This window comes from Pleurodeles waltl, chromosome 6 (assembly GCF_031143425.1).
Source record: "Pleurodeles waltl isolate 20211129_DDA chromosome 6, aPleWal1.hap1.20221129, whole genome shotgun sequence".
Lineage (NCBI taxonomy): Eukaryota > Metazoa > Chordata > Amphibia > Caudata > Salamandridae > Pleurodeles > Pleurodeles waltl.
Genome location: NC_090445.1, coordinates 419,691,908 through 419,706,351, shown reverse-complemented (window position 1 = coordinate 419,706,351; position 14,444 = coordinate 419,691,908). Strand labels below are relative to the sequence as shown.

At 45.1% G+C, this 14,444-nt stretch overlaps 1 protein-coding gene across 2 annotated transcripts in view; it reads right to left on the bottom strand.

Annotated features, from left to right (window-relative positions):
* Positions 1-14,444, bottom strand: part of MDFI (MyoD family inhibitor) — a 124,073-nt gene that overhangs the window by 25,760 nt on the left and 83,869 nt on the right. For both annotated transcript variants that reach the window (XM_069238403.1, XM_069238405.1), the window contains one exon: positions 2,869-3,354. In XM_069238403.1, coding sequence (XP_069094504.1) covers positions 2,869-3,354 — 486 coding nt within the window. The remainder of the gene's footprint in view (positions 1-2,868; positions 3,355-14,444) is intronic.

Sequence of the window (14,444 nt, the reverse complement as noted above, 5' to 3'; positions counted from 1 at the left end):
ATATAATACTACCGGATTCTGTATTCTTATGGTGCCTGGTGCCCCAACACACTTTCACCGTACTCAAATGAGTGTCAAGGGCACTGGCTCAGTGCTACACTGGATGTACACTTCTGCTGTAAAAGAACAGAGGTTGGAGGCATCATGCTTGCTCGTGGTGTCAGTATGCCCTCCACGCTGGGTCTCAACTCAGGCCTCTCACTTATTGTCATGGTCAGCAGTACTTCTCTGTGGTACACTGTTATAGTTCTTAGGGCAGTTACATATTCTGATGTGGATTGGTTGGATTACCCTAGGGTAACACCAATGCTTTTCTTTTTCATATGAATTGTTACAAGCTGAAGATAAACACTTGAGCCAGGTAATTTATTTCAGGGTCCGAGAGAAACACTTCTTCAGCTGTTGGGAAGGTGCTTATATGATTCCATTTCCATGAAAGCACAGATCAGGTCCACGCAGGTCATCGGGGTGTTCATCTTCATAGTATTGTCTGGAAGAGCCCAGTGTATTTGTGATTCATGAAAGCTGCTGGAAGGTGGTGAGGGGGTCCTGGAGGTCCAGGGGGTGAGGTTAATTCAAACATTCCCCTCATCTCCTGTTTTGTTTTTCTAGGTGGGCCATGTCCTACAGTTCTGGTTATTTCGTCCTTATGATACAGAATAGGATCATTGCCAGATCAGAAAAGATTGACTGTGTTTGCCCCTTGCATTCGTCCCCTTTACCTACCTCATCTTCGCTGTTTGCCCAGTGCATCTGTAACTGCTTGCTCATCTTTGGTACATCTCTTTCTATTATCTTCCCTCAAAACCACTGGATCCTATGCTTATCTGTTTCTCTGTCCTCTTTCCCTCTGCCCCTGGCATCTATGTTCTGTTATTTGCTTCTCTGACTCTGGACCCTTTCCTTCTTGCATCTAGCGGGTTCTTTGTTCCCCAGGGTATGTTCTCCTGCGTGTACTGTTAGCTCGTCCTGCCATCAGGCAACCAACGGTGAGCAGCTTCTGTCTATCCTTAATGTGCCCAAGAAGGTGTGTCCCCTTCATGGCGCTCCTGACTGTGGAGTTTACTGCCATTCTATTATTAACTGTGACATTGCTTCTTGTTGTCCTCAAACGTGGTTGGGTGGGCTGACAATGCCTTTGTGTTCTGAATAATATATTAACTTGCTATACACACAAAACAGGTTTTGGTCCCAAGTGCACAGCGTACAGCCTTTTACCCGGAGAGCGGGAGGTGGTGGAGTCTGAAAGGTCCCACCGTTCAGCCCAAAGTCATTAAAAAGTCCTAATTCCGTTCTGATTTTTCAATAACAACCAATAGTTAAATGTCAAGCTTCCTGGTCTGTGTGACTATCAACAGGCAGCAGTACTGAAACCACTGGATACACAGACTGAGTTTGCAAACCTGTCTACATTACAGACCTTTGATTTTTTATCTTTGGTGCATCCCTTTATTGGGCAGTGGCACACTCACGAACATATCTTTGGACTTCTCTTAGTACTGTGTACCAAAATATGTATTTTGGGTATATGGTTATCTCATTCTGTTATGTGCATAACTTGAGTCTTGGATCTTACATAAGATTGAAAATTAGAATGGCATCAGATGTTAAATAGAGCCTGAGCTCTGATGGAATAGCTTTAGATGGCCTTGGATTCCTGCCCGCCAAGAATGATGACAGAGTTCAGGTCTGCCTCATGTGGTGTCTCTTGCATCTCTGCCCTTGTGGTTTCTCCTTACAGCCCAATATATCTATTGCTTATGCCCCTATCCTTCCCACCTTCGTTGTCTTTTTCCTAGCCTAGCTCAAGATCAAGGCTTTTGGTGGTCAATCCCATTTCTTTCCCTAGTTTTCAGTGTGTTAAGAAATACTTCGTCAGGTTTGCTGCTCGATCAGATTACAGCAATCAGAAAAGTGTTTTGAAATGATTTGCAACAACCTTTTTGATCGAGCAACCTCGGTCACTCAAGTAATGCACTGAAAAACGTGGCAATACAACTTTGTAATAATTGCCTTTAATTGGCTGGTGTTTGTCTGTTATTTCAGTTGTCAGTTATTCAAATACATGTTTGGCTGCTTTAGTCTGAATCCAGTGGAAGCCATCCCTACCCCTCCTCCAGAAAAAAACAGAGGTACACCTTATTTGTTATTTGTTTTCTCTCGAACGGTTAATCTTTTAGTCCTGCCAGACCAGGAGGGAGAAAGGAAGGCTGCTCTGAAACTGTGAACCTCGCCATTTCGCAACGTGGCTTACAAATCATTGTAACTCTCCTTAAGGTACCTACCTCAGCATTAAGCAGTTTTACCACTTAATATAGAATTTAGCTTGCTGTATGCCTTTCTCTTAGTTGTGGAAGTTCTCAACATTTATCTAGATAAATACATAGTTTTGCAATTAAGGTAATGTGTCACGATACATGCGGAGGAACCCCATTTCTGTTTGTTTGAGGAAAATGTTATCTGCTGTGAGAAGTTAGCTCCTTATGCTGGGGGGGGGGGGGGGGGTGCTCCTCCGGGAGCCTCAAAAGCATTCCACTGGGAACAGCGATGCTTGCGTTCTAATCGGATTGGAGCAAGGCGTAACTGTTCTTAGAGTGCTAATCTGTCACCTTTACCTTACCTAGCTTTGCAGCCCCATATCACCTTTCACATCTCCCTTGCATAAGCTAACCCTGACAAATATCTATTCACATCCATGTTGACTGACTTTGCAGTTGTGGAAGTCTTTGCTGTTTTGGGCAGTTCAGTCCCCTTGAATGAAGGAGTTGGAGGTGCAGCTACAGGTTGCAGTGAGGATAACTAACCCTAGAATTCATCAGGACCCCATAAATTCACTCTATACCTTCCACTAGTAGAATTAAGACTTACTTGTAATTGGTCCTGGGCTTGACCCGGGGACCGAATTCCCAAAATTCACTAGAAAATGTCTATGGTTCAGTGTATTGAGGAGGGCCTTTTCTCCCCCTTGTTGCTCCTCACCCTCCGCTGTGGAGCGCTTTGAGGCCTTGTCTTGATAGGGTGTCTCATTTGGAGAGCTTAGCAGGGGCTTGCCCTCGTGAGGCCTCTCATCGGCTGAGCTCAGGAGGCTCTCGTCCTCTGTGGGTTTCTCATTGGCTGACGTTGGTTGGGTCTGGTCACGTGATGTTCTTTCTTGTGCATCACAAGCTGTGCTATGTAGGTTTGCGGCACCCGTGGGTTCCTGCCCCGTAGCTGCTGAGCACTGCGGTGTCTCATCCTTTGAGCGATCGTTCTGTTCCTCCTCATTGCACCATCCCCTAGTGAGGGCTTCACCGAGGATCTTGTCCCGGTTAAATAACGCTGCTGGAGAACCCTGCACCGGAGTCTCACTTTGACCTGAAAGAGAGAGCAAAGAGACGTTGTAAGAATCACGGCCGAGGCTTACTTCTTGCCGCTTTACAGAAACGAGTCTTTGGGTGTTTCACAATCCCTCGCAGACCCGTCCCCTCACCAGATCATAAAACAGAAATATACAAATGTGGGGGTATACAGTGGCGTAAAGAAACTTGAAACTCCCTCCTCCCGCAAATTACTTGGAGGGGGCCTCCCAGATACCGTCAGGAGATGTCAGGCCCCTACTGCGCTGAGCCCCCCCCCCCAGAGCTCACCTCCACACACACTTCCCTGGCACCAGGGGGGCTAATGCAGCGCCACGTGCGGTATGCACTCTCCTTTTTTCAGCATAGAAATGGCGGTACCCCGCTGTGTAAAGTATTGCACCCCTGCTGATAAGTGCGGTACTCCCCCTTTAAAATGAAAGACGTGCAGGTGCTTAGTACATCACAGTACCAGAGCACGTAAAGAACTGCCCGTCACAGAAAGTACGACCCACTTCCGCCCTTTCCTCTCTTCGTTGCTGCCACACACAACTGTGACATTCCTCTTCCGTTGTTCTCTTTCCTTCCTCATCACACGAGCGAAGCTCATCCTAAGGCTACGTGTCACCCTTCTATTCAAAAAGATGTCGACTCTTTTGTTTAAATGCTATTTTAGCTTTGCCGTTATACAGTGCACACCAAAAGAACGCTGAACTATTTCGGGCTACTTTTCTAGTTAAATGTAGGCCATGATACACACAGATTTGGTGCATTCCGTTATTAACTCTAACCATTCCTTCCCCTGACCTTTCCTGATGGTCCACCTCAGTTTGAATTGTGTAACTGGTCGCCACACTTAAAACGTCCTCCACTCTAAAATGTGGGAGATATTTCAGTACAGACGGGGCTTTAAGTGGGATGAAAAAGTGTTGGGGCGAGGGTCTCGAAAAAGGTTGTAGTCTACGAAATTATGGATGCGACGTAAAGTCAATTTCTGTGATTTCCATAGTGCGCCATATGAACAGCATTTTGACTAAGCTTTACGTTATTGCATCCAGATATATAACACAACAACTGCTGTACACCTAAGGCCCGACAGTACTATTGGCTTTGTCAATTATGTTGTTGTAAATGATTAATATTGAAAATGTTTCAATTTTGAGACTGCAAATCAACCGTTACTGAGGTCTATGCAAGGGGTAGTGGTCTTCAGAATGTGCCAATCATGCCCTTTATGTTCAGAGTGAACCCTTTTTTCTCCATATCTCCTTCATATGTTACACCTCATCTCTTTCCTCTTCAGCAGCTTCTTTTCACTAGCTCCTGAGTGCACTTCCTGCATCTCCTTCACTTCACCAACCTACAAACGCACAATATGCACAATCACCTCTAAGCATGCAGTTTCTTTTACTTTCACCTTGTCAATATTTTGACAATTCTGTACCTCCTTCACGCACATTTGTACAGAATCACAATTGAAGCAGGAGTACGTGAACACTGCGCTGTGCGCTCTGCAGAGAGCCCAAGGATTGGAGACCATGTATTCTGTTCGCCTTTCTGACTTCACTAATAGCCACTGGGTGGAACTTGCACTGCCTTCGGCTTCAACGCCAGTGCTCTCTCTCGTGACCCAGTGTAAGCAGCGGAGGTGAGACAGTTCAAAATGCAAAATGCAAGAGTAATAGCATACATACAAAAAATACAGAAACTCGTTATTCTGAAAATAGCAAACACTCCTCTGGAGTGCAAGGTTAAGATTAAGAAATATGTGAAACATAAACAGGTACTAAAATGCTGCTACGAACTACCTTAATGTTTTCACATTCATCATTCAGAAGTCACAAAGTATCTTTGCCTCTAAATTTCAGGACATACATTTAGGGCCTGATAGGGAGCCATATCAATGTCCATTTTTAATTACTACCAGGTCTGAAATCCAGACGGACCCAGTGCACTTAAAGTCCTGGGTCCAGGCCTTTGCTGGTTGACCTGTAGAGGTTTCCAGAAGGAAATGAAACCTTAATACAGCAGATGGAGTATCAGGATGGTGATGATAGTAAACTAATTTAGAGTTTGGGGGATGGTTTAATGTACGTTATGGTGACAGAGTACTTTACTCCATTGTTCTGATGGACATCTCCTCCATCAAATTTAGTGATGTCCATCCGCTCTACAGAAATCTCTGTGCATTTGCAGGATCTAACATCATAGACGCTCCTGTCAATATTTGAAAAGTTTGACAGTTTGCTCCATCCAATATGATGGCTGGCCGGCAAACCTTTCCAAACTCAAACTCCCAAAGCTGAAGTTTGTTTTTGAGAAAAATGTAAAACTAATGGCCCCCACAACATTGAGTTTTCTTCCATGATGTGGCAGCCATTTTTTATGTTTACTGTCTTTCCCTGGTGGTGACAGAGAGCAAAAAAAAAAAAAGACATCCAACCGGCCACTCTAAATTGGTTGGATGATCGAATGGCTTACCTCCGACAGTCCATAGTCTGTCGGGCCACTGGAATAGTATGTTAGTGACGGAGCCAGAGTAGGCTCAATCATTGACATACTGCTGGTCTTCTCAACTCAAATTAGAGTGGCATACTCAGATTTAGGAGGACAGGGTTCTCTGTCACTATTGCAACAACGTATCCTCTCCACCAAACTCTTAGTCAGCCCATAGTCCTCGACCTGATAGGTCCAGGCAAAGGTTTCAATCATTGAAACCTGAGGTTAACCCCTGGTAGCTATTGCATAGACCAGAAAGGCGTAACTTAGAGAAAATGTGTAAAGTATTTAGAAAGTTCCAAAACAGTTAAAAAGTCAAAAATGCAGTAGCATAAAAATCCCACTCCAAGTTGAACAAATAGAGAAACATTAATAAACAAAATGACACCACAAGCACACAAATCCAATAAGGGGGAATGGAGATATGATTTTTTTAAAGATTTAAGAAACTTGCACCAAGAAAAAGTAAAGCTCCAAAAGAAAGTGATGTTTGTGTGTGACATGAACCTATTAACGATTTCAGGCCAATCACAATTTAGCATGGATGGGATACACCAAGCACATTTGTACCAGTCAAAGATTTTACCTTCTTACTAAGGATCTTAGTCATATCTTGGCAGTAAGGATACTCCGTCACAGTGGCAACAGAGTATCCTTGACATCAAGATAACTGTCCGCCTGCCCGATTTAAAGGCGAACGGACCACTAGTGTAACTAGTGGAGACTACTCCATCTCTGCCATGGTTACATCCTTGCAAATACTCGACAAACTACTGCCTGCCCTCACAGGGCAGCACCTGCAGTCCGTGCTGCACTTCTTCAGTGCAGGGTGCTTGCGTGTAGTGCTGTAAATGTCCTATCCTTCAGCCCACCATGTTCCAGGCCAAGTACATGTTTTGGAAGAGTGGTGGCAGGCCATTAAGCTTCCTCTCTGAGTGACTGTAGACACATCTATCTGTTGTTGCCTCCATTGTTCTGGTAAATTAACCCATCTCAGGTCTATCAAGGACTGCTCATTTTGGACGACTAACAGTGAGAGGCTCAATTGCATCTGAAAGGGGATCTCTGCCCTCACTGTTTAACCCTTCATTGCATAAAAGAAAAAAGCAAGAACGCCAGATACCAACTTTTATTTTGCATGTCGTAATTCTCCACTTTCGCAGTAGGACAGTGGATGCCATCATCTATTTTTTGTTCAAACAGTTTCTTGAACTGCAAGTGTGTAGTTTTGCTTTTAAAGGTTTCATCAAGGGCTCTGATCCCCAGCATACAAAGTGCTGTTGGCTAAAATCCCAGAATTGGCCACTTGTCAGTTATGTTTTTAAAATTTTACAAAGTCAACTACTCCATAAAAACAAATGCTTATTTCACATGTAAATTGAAAAGTAAACTCTGCCCACATATTTTGTGAGGGTTTGCTCTTTCACTCACGTCATGCATTTAAACAACCATGGGCAAGAGGGACTTTTATTTTCTTTTGTGCGGCTTCACAGCACAATAAAGCTACAACATGGATAGAAGCAGCACAACTTTCTCTAACACAAATAATAAATTAAGGACATGTGGCTGTAGGGACATGGATAGCAGCAGCACAACTTCCTCTAACACAAATAATAAGGTAAGGACATGTGGCCGTAGTGAAAGGAACTTAAGATGATTCCCTTCGCATGTACAGGAGAGGTACGGCACATGTAGCCTATGTGTAGGAAAATGCCACTGTTGGCATGGTTACCCCCTCACATTTTGCCCAGTATTGATGCCAGCTTTGATTGGAAGTGTGGTGGGACCCTGCTAACCAGGCCCCAGCACCAGTGTTCTTTCCCCAAAACTGTACCTTTGTTACCCAATTGGCACAGCCCTGGCACACAGTTAAGTCCCTTGTAAAAGGTACCCCTGGTACCAAGGGCCCTTTGGCCAGGGAAGGTCCCTAAGGGCTGCAGCGTGTGTATTATGCCACCCTCAGGGACCCCGCACTCAGTACATGCACACTGCTTTGAAGCTGGTGTGTGCTGATGGGGAGAAAAGACAAAGTCGACATGACACTTCCCTCAGAGTGCCATACCCACAAACCACTACCTGTGGCATAAGTAAGTCACCCCTCTAGCAGACCTTACGGCCCTAAGGCAGGGTGTACTATACCACAGATGAGGGCATAGCTGCATAAGCAATATGCCCCTACAGTGTCTAAGTCAATTCGTAGACATTGTAAGTGCAGGGTAGCCATACTGAGTATATGGTCTGGGAGTTTGTCATTACAAACTCCACATCACCATAATGGCTACACTGAATGCTGGGAATTTTGGTATCAAACATCTCAGCACAGTAAACCCACACTGATGAAAAATGCACACAAAGGGCATCTTAGAGATGTCAGCCAGTCAGGTAGTGTAGGACTGACTGGTCTATGCCAGCCTGCAACTTCCAGATGAGTTTCTGACCACATGAGGTGAGTGCCTTTGTGCACTCTGTGGTCAGAAACAAAGCCTGTCCTGCGTGGAACTGCTTCACACCTTCCCCTGCAGGAACTGTAACAGCTGGCAGTGAGACTCAAAGGCTCAGGCCTCGTGTTACAGTCCCCCAGGGCACTCCAGCTAGTGGAGATGCCCGACCCCCGGACAAGCCCTCACTATTGTCAGCAAGTCCAGAGGGATAATGAGGAAAAACAAGGAGGAGTCAACCCCTCAGCCAGGACAACCCCTAAGGTGTCCAGAGCTGAAGTGACCCCCTCCTGGAGAAATCCTCCCACTTGCTTTGGAGGATTAGGAGCAATAGGGATAGGAATGTGCCCCCTCCCCAGAGGGAGGGGGCACAAGGTGGATGTAGCCACCCTCAGGGCCAGTAGCCATTGACTACTGCCCTCTAACTCTAAAAACGCCCCTAAAACTTTAATTTAAGGGCTCCCTAAACCAAGAGATTAGGTCCATATTTATACTTTTTTAGCGCCACGTTTGCGCCGCTTTTTGACACAAAAGTGGCGCAATCTTACAAAATACAAATGTATTTTGTAAGTTTTCTCCAATTTTGCGTCAAAAAATGACGCAAATGCGGCACTAAAAAAGTATAAATATGGGCCTTAGATTCCTGACAACCTCAAGAAAAGAAGTACTGCTGAGCTGACAACCCCACAGAGAAGAGAAGGAGACAACAAGTGACTCGGCCCCAGCCCTACCAGCCCGTCTCCTGCTTAAAAAAGCTGCGAAAGAAGAAGCAGCGCGTTCTACAGGACCAGCAACCCCTGAAAGGCCCCCAGGGGACTGCCTGCATCACTGAGGACCAAGAAACTCCTGTGGACGGCGGACCTGTCCAACAAGAAGAAAAGCAACCATCTTTAAAGGGACTCCCACCTCACTCCAGAAAAGTGAGTCCAAAACTACTCTGCACCCGACGCCTCTGGCCCGTGTCCAGAGGAACCAACCAGCCAGAGAGGTCCCCCAAGTGACTCCAACCGAGTGTCCACTCTGGGCTGACCTCTCCACCCCACCACGACGATGCCTGCAGAGGGAATCCCGAAGACCCCCCTCACCGCGACTGCCCAGGACAAAGATTTCCGATGCCTGGAGAAGCACTGCACACGCAGCCCCCAGACTTGAGGGAGACTGACAACCGGTGCAGCAGTGACCATCAGGCGGCTCTCCTCCCTGTCCAATCGGTGGCTTGCCCAAGAAGCCCCCCTGTGCCTCGCCTGCAGCGCCCAAGTGACCCCGGGGTCCACCCATTGTGTTCCATTGGGAACCTGACATCCTGTTTGCGCCCTACACCCGGCCTCCCTGTGCAGCTGAGGGTGCATGTTTGGTGCCTACTTGGGGCCCACCAAGTGCTCCTCTAAACACCCCTGGTCTGCCCTCTGAAAACGCAGTTACTTACCTGCAAGCAGACTGGAACCAGAGTACCTATTGGCACCCATTTTTTTTGGGCTCCTGTTTGACCTCTGCATCTAACTGGCCCTGTGTTGCTGGTGCTGGATGTTTGGGGTTATCATGAACCCCCTATGGTGGGCTACCTATGCTCCGGAGGCTGAGGCTGTAAATCGATTACTCGCCTCCAAATCTGTACTGTATTTTCCTCCCCCAGGAACTGTCAAAAATTGTAGTGTCCACTTTTAAAATAGCATTTTGCCATTTTAAAGAAAACTGTATATATTGTCGATTTGATTCAAAGTACTGAACTTACCTATACAGAGTACCTTTCATTTAATGTATTTACCTGCAAACTGAATCTTGGGGTTCTAGAAATAAATTAACAAAATATATTTTTCTATATAAAAACCTATTGGTCTGGAGTTAAGTCATTGAGTGTGTGTTTTCACTTATTGCTTGTGTGTACAACAAATGCTTAACACTACCCTCTGATAAGCCTAACTGCTCGACCACACTACCACAAATAGAGCATTAGTATTATCTATTATTGCCTCTGACAAGCCTCTTGGGGAGCCCCTGGACCCTGTGCACACTATATCTCATTTTGATATAGTAAATACAGAGCCAGCTTCCTACACTATACACTAAAGAGTGAGTAAGAGGTGTTAAAGGACTGTTGTATAATTTACATAAACACACAAGAAGTACAAAACAACTAGAAGAAACAGCCAAACCTCTTATGGAATTAACATACATTCATATCCTCAAATAGGATTATGAGCACTCACCTAACTAGTGTTTACTCTTCATCAGTGAGTTCCATATCTTGCACTCGGATGCATTCACAAGTACTGCTATTCACTTTTTGTACAGTCTCCTAGCTTTATGTTCTCTAATTTGAGGGTGATTATGTCACTTATGTCGATATTTGTGTTCTGCCTTAGTTACATTGTTACACTTCTACTAAAATGTATGTGTGTTAGTTAAATATTGTTTACTGGTGTCTCCCAACAATAGCATTAAAAACAAGAAAGCAGTGCAACCAACCACACTTGTTTTTTCCATCAACATGTTTCAGTGCTCAAATGTTGCCCCTAAGGGGTCAAGTGCCTTCCCCAAGAATATAAGTATCTCGCATAAAATATTGTGAAATAGTTCCTGCTCTATGTGGCATGTTCACCAGAAAGAGGTGGGGAGGGCAAGGGGGCAAATTTCCTAAGGCCTCACTCCTTTAAAAGGCCTCACAATGTGCTTTTGGCGGCTCTCAGAAAGTTCAACAAATTTCACAGGGCGAGTCACTGTAATCGTAGCCTCTATGAAACAGGCCCTGCCCACGCTGACGAACCACACTCACAGGTGACTGAGTGTCGGAAGTGGAAAAATCAGCGCAGTGGAGGCTGAGGAGAGCAGCTCTTAGCTCGTCCTGGCCATCCTAACCTGCTGCAAGTGTCACTGACTGCAACTTTACTTGAAGCTGAAGTGTGGGCTTTTACATAAAAAAATGTTTATTTGATTGATTCACTTTAGCAGCTTAGATTATATTCCTGCACTGAGAGTCATTTATTAGAATTAGTGTATGACACCATTTCTGCCACACTAATTTTATTAATGACTCAAGAGGCATGTTGATTGTCTTGTTTTCCTATGGAGAAACATTAGGTCCTACAAAACCATGCACAAGAGAAATTGTTGTACAAGTGGATTATTTTAAGGTGCTCCCAGTTGCGATGATCATGGAAAAGAGAGCACAAGGATGAAAAGTAATCATTTATGGTGACAATGTTTGGTCAACCTTGGAAGCCGGAACTGAAAACAGGTTTCCTGATTAAACGTTGTGCAGTTCTGATCCTGATTGGGTATCACATTTTTTCCCCTTCTGCCCTATTGACAATTTTATTAGTAAATAAATGAATTTCATTTTGTAGAGCACGCAGATACCTGAGAAAGACATGCCCCAGCACAGGAAGCAAGGGTAGGATGAACAAAGAGACAAGTCAGTTGTCTAATGCCACATCTACAAGGCCTTTATTGTTTTATTGATAAAGTAAAAGTAACATTATGGTCTATTATGCCATATATGAGAGAGGTTTTGGACAGTGTACATCGTGAACTGTACTATTGCAAGGTATTCTCAAATATGACGATCATAGAAAAGGAGGCAGACAGAAAAAAAGTAATTACCCAGAGCCACTTAGGCCCATATTTATACTTTTTTAGCGCTGCATTTGCGGCGTTTTTTTACACAAAATTGGCGCAAACTTACAAAATACAATAAAAAACTACACAAATGCGGCACTAAAAAAGTATAAATATGGGCCTAAGTTTGGTCAAGCTGGGCAGTTGTGATTGAACCCATAGTCTCTGAGTCAGGGCTCCACAACTAGTGTTTGCCCCAGGTCCAACAAAAGCTTCTGACTGGCCTGGGCATGTTATGCAAGTGCATTCAAAATATCCTTGGTAATTTTAGGAGATGGGGCAGCAGCATTGGAAACATCCCTCTTCGTAGAACAGGTGCACCTTAAGAAAAACAGTGCAAGCTTCCTAACTTCAGAGTATACATATAGCTGGGACAGCATCAGCAGAAATCTTTCCCACCACTGAATAGTTACAAATCGGGCAGCAGCGGCGCACATTTACTGCCTCACAGAACAGGGAATGTATGGCAGTTACAAAGCAAGCTTCCCTATCTCACAGAACATAAAAAGTGAAGGCATGAGTGACATATAGATTATAGACAGATTTCTAAAGTGGGTGCTTGAGTCACTGAAATGAATGTATAGATGGATAAATTAGTGAATATGCGAGTTCTGACACCACTCTTGTTTAGGTCACTTTACCAGACAGCATCCTGAAAGTGCTGCTGCTGTCAGTTGGCGACTGCTGTTTGTGTTGATTCTTTGGTGTTCCAAGCATTGAGAGGTAGCTGTTGAATTGTAGGTCAGTGTTATTTGGAGATGCCTAGGCACATTCTAAGTAACTATGCTCTAGACAGGCACACAGGTAGCGCCCTCTTAGAAAAGGATTTGAATGTGTGCTCTCACCGGGCACTGTGCAGTGTCAGGCTCTGTGCTGCACCTGTTCAAAATGTTGAAGGCCCCCAGTGACACAGAATGAGGGCCCTCAGAGGTTGACGTCTATATCCACCCACCCACTTTAGATGGGCAGATAAACAGGTCAGTTTTTACTGCCCATCATCGCCAGGAAAATCGCCATGTTACATGGCATTGAAAACTGCTCAATGCTCCCTGCGCTATGGGAGAACTCCCATGGCAAGGGGAGCATTATTTTGATTTTCAAGAAGTAAATGCAGCTAAAGGATTTTCTTTTTGAAAATTAAAATAAAAAGTAAGCTTGACAAATGGCTCCGTCATGTTGACAGAGCAGTGCGTCAATCTTAAAAAAGCATTGACAGGACCTGTTCTGATGGTGGTCCCTGCCAATGCTTTTGAAATGAGCTCCAGCTTGGTGGTCATTTCGAAATTTGATAGGTGGAGTATCCTCAGTCCAGCGGACATTAATCCTCCGCCAGACCGATGAAGAATACTTAATCCACCAAAAATTAAATTGGGGTCTCTGGCATTGAAGTCAAAATTCTCCAACAGGGCAGAGCAGCAGGCTGTAACTAGCAAAGTTCCTTCAAAGTCTAAAGCGTGGTCCCACTGAAGAAGTTGGTTTTGGCAGGAAAAGCTCCAAGCAGGAAAAGCCAAATTACGTGCAACGGAAATTCTCTTAGAAATACTTAGGCACTTTTTCTTAGTCAAGATTCCTACCTTCAGACTTAGGGCCAGATTTAATGTGGGACCAGCCGTATTCCAAGGCTTCCCTCTCAATGTTCCATCCCATCCACTTCTAAGAATGGAGAAGAAATGTTTTATTCAACTTTGACATCTGTTCCTTCATTCATTCGCGGCTGGTGACTCGGCATGGTGGCAGGGCGGGGGAGGCCATACAAATATATATATATATATTACTTACCTCGTAGCCGCGCTGCTCCTGCGTCGCCACTATCATTCTCCAGGCACAGGCTCCTAGGCTGCCCTGCGGCAACCATGACGCTGTACAGAGCAGCATGATGATCAGCTGGAGCGCCCCAGCTGGGTGCTCCAGCGCAGACTGGGAGCCTGTACAGGCTCTCTCCAACTCGGCACCACAGTGCCAGGTTGGAGAGAGATCTTGTGCGCATGTGTGTTTTGGCTGGCCCGAGACGGCCGGCCAAACATACATGCACACTGAGGGGAGTGCTCTGTCCACTTCCCTCCTTGCTCGACACCCCCATGGCCCCACCCCTATTGTCGTTTTGTTTCTAAAGGTTGCAGCTCCTGCTGCTGCTGGCGGGGTGGCGACGCTCCTCTGCCCTAATGGAGGAGCCGACCATGCCTTCATCCCAGATCATGTGGGAGAAGAACAGGATCACTCGTGTATTTACGGGAGGGCAACAGAGCAATGGTTGGATTGGTCAGATTTTGGTGGGCTTTTCCTGCCTTAAAATTCTCAAATAAGTCCGAAACTAACTGAACCATGTCGAAACTGTGGGATTTCTAACCAGGTTAGTGCCTCGAAAAAGCCAGCAGCACTAGAGAAATGCCAGCACTTGAGGGTGACCATGTGATGTCTAACTGACTATTGTTAGTATTTACAAGCTTTACGGGAACCGTTTCATTTCTTCTTTATCAGTGATCTGTTGTTGAGTTGGATTTGTTATTCCTTATGCTTCCCAGACCCTTTTTTGAAAAGTAGCTGTTTACAGAAACAG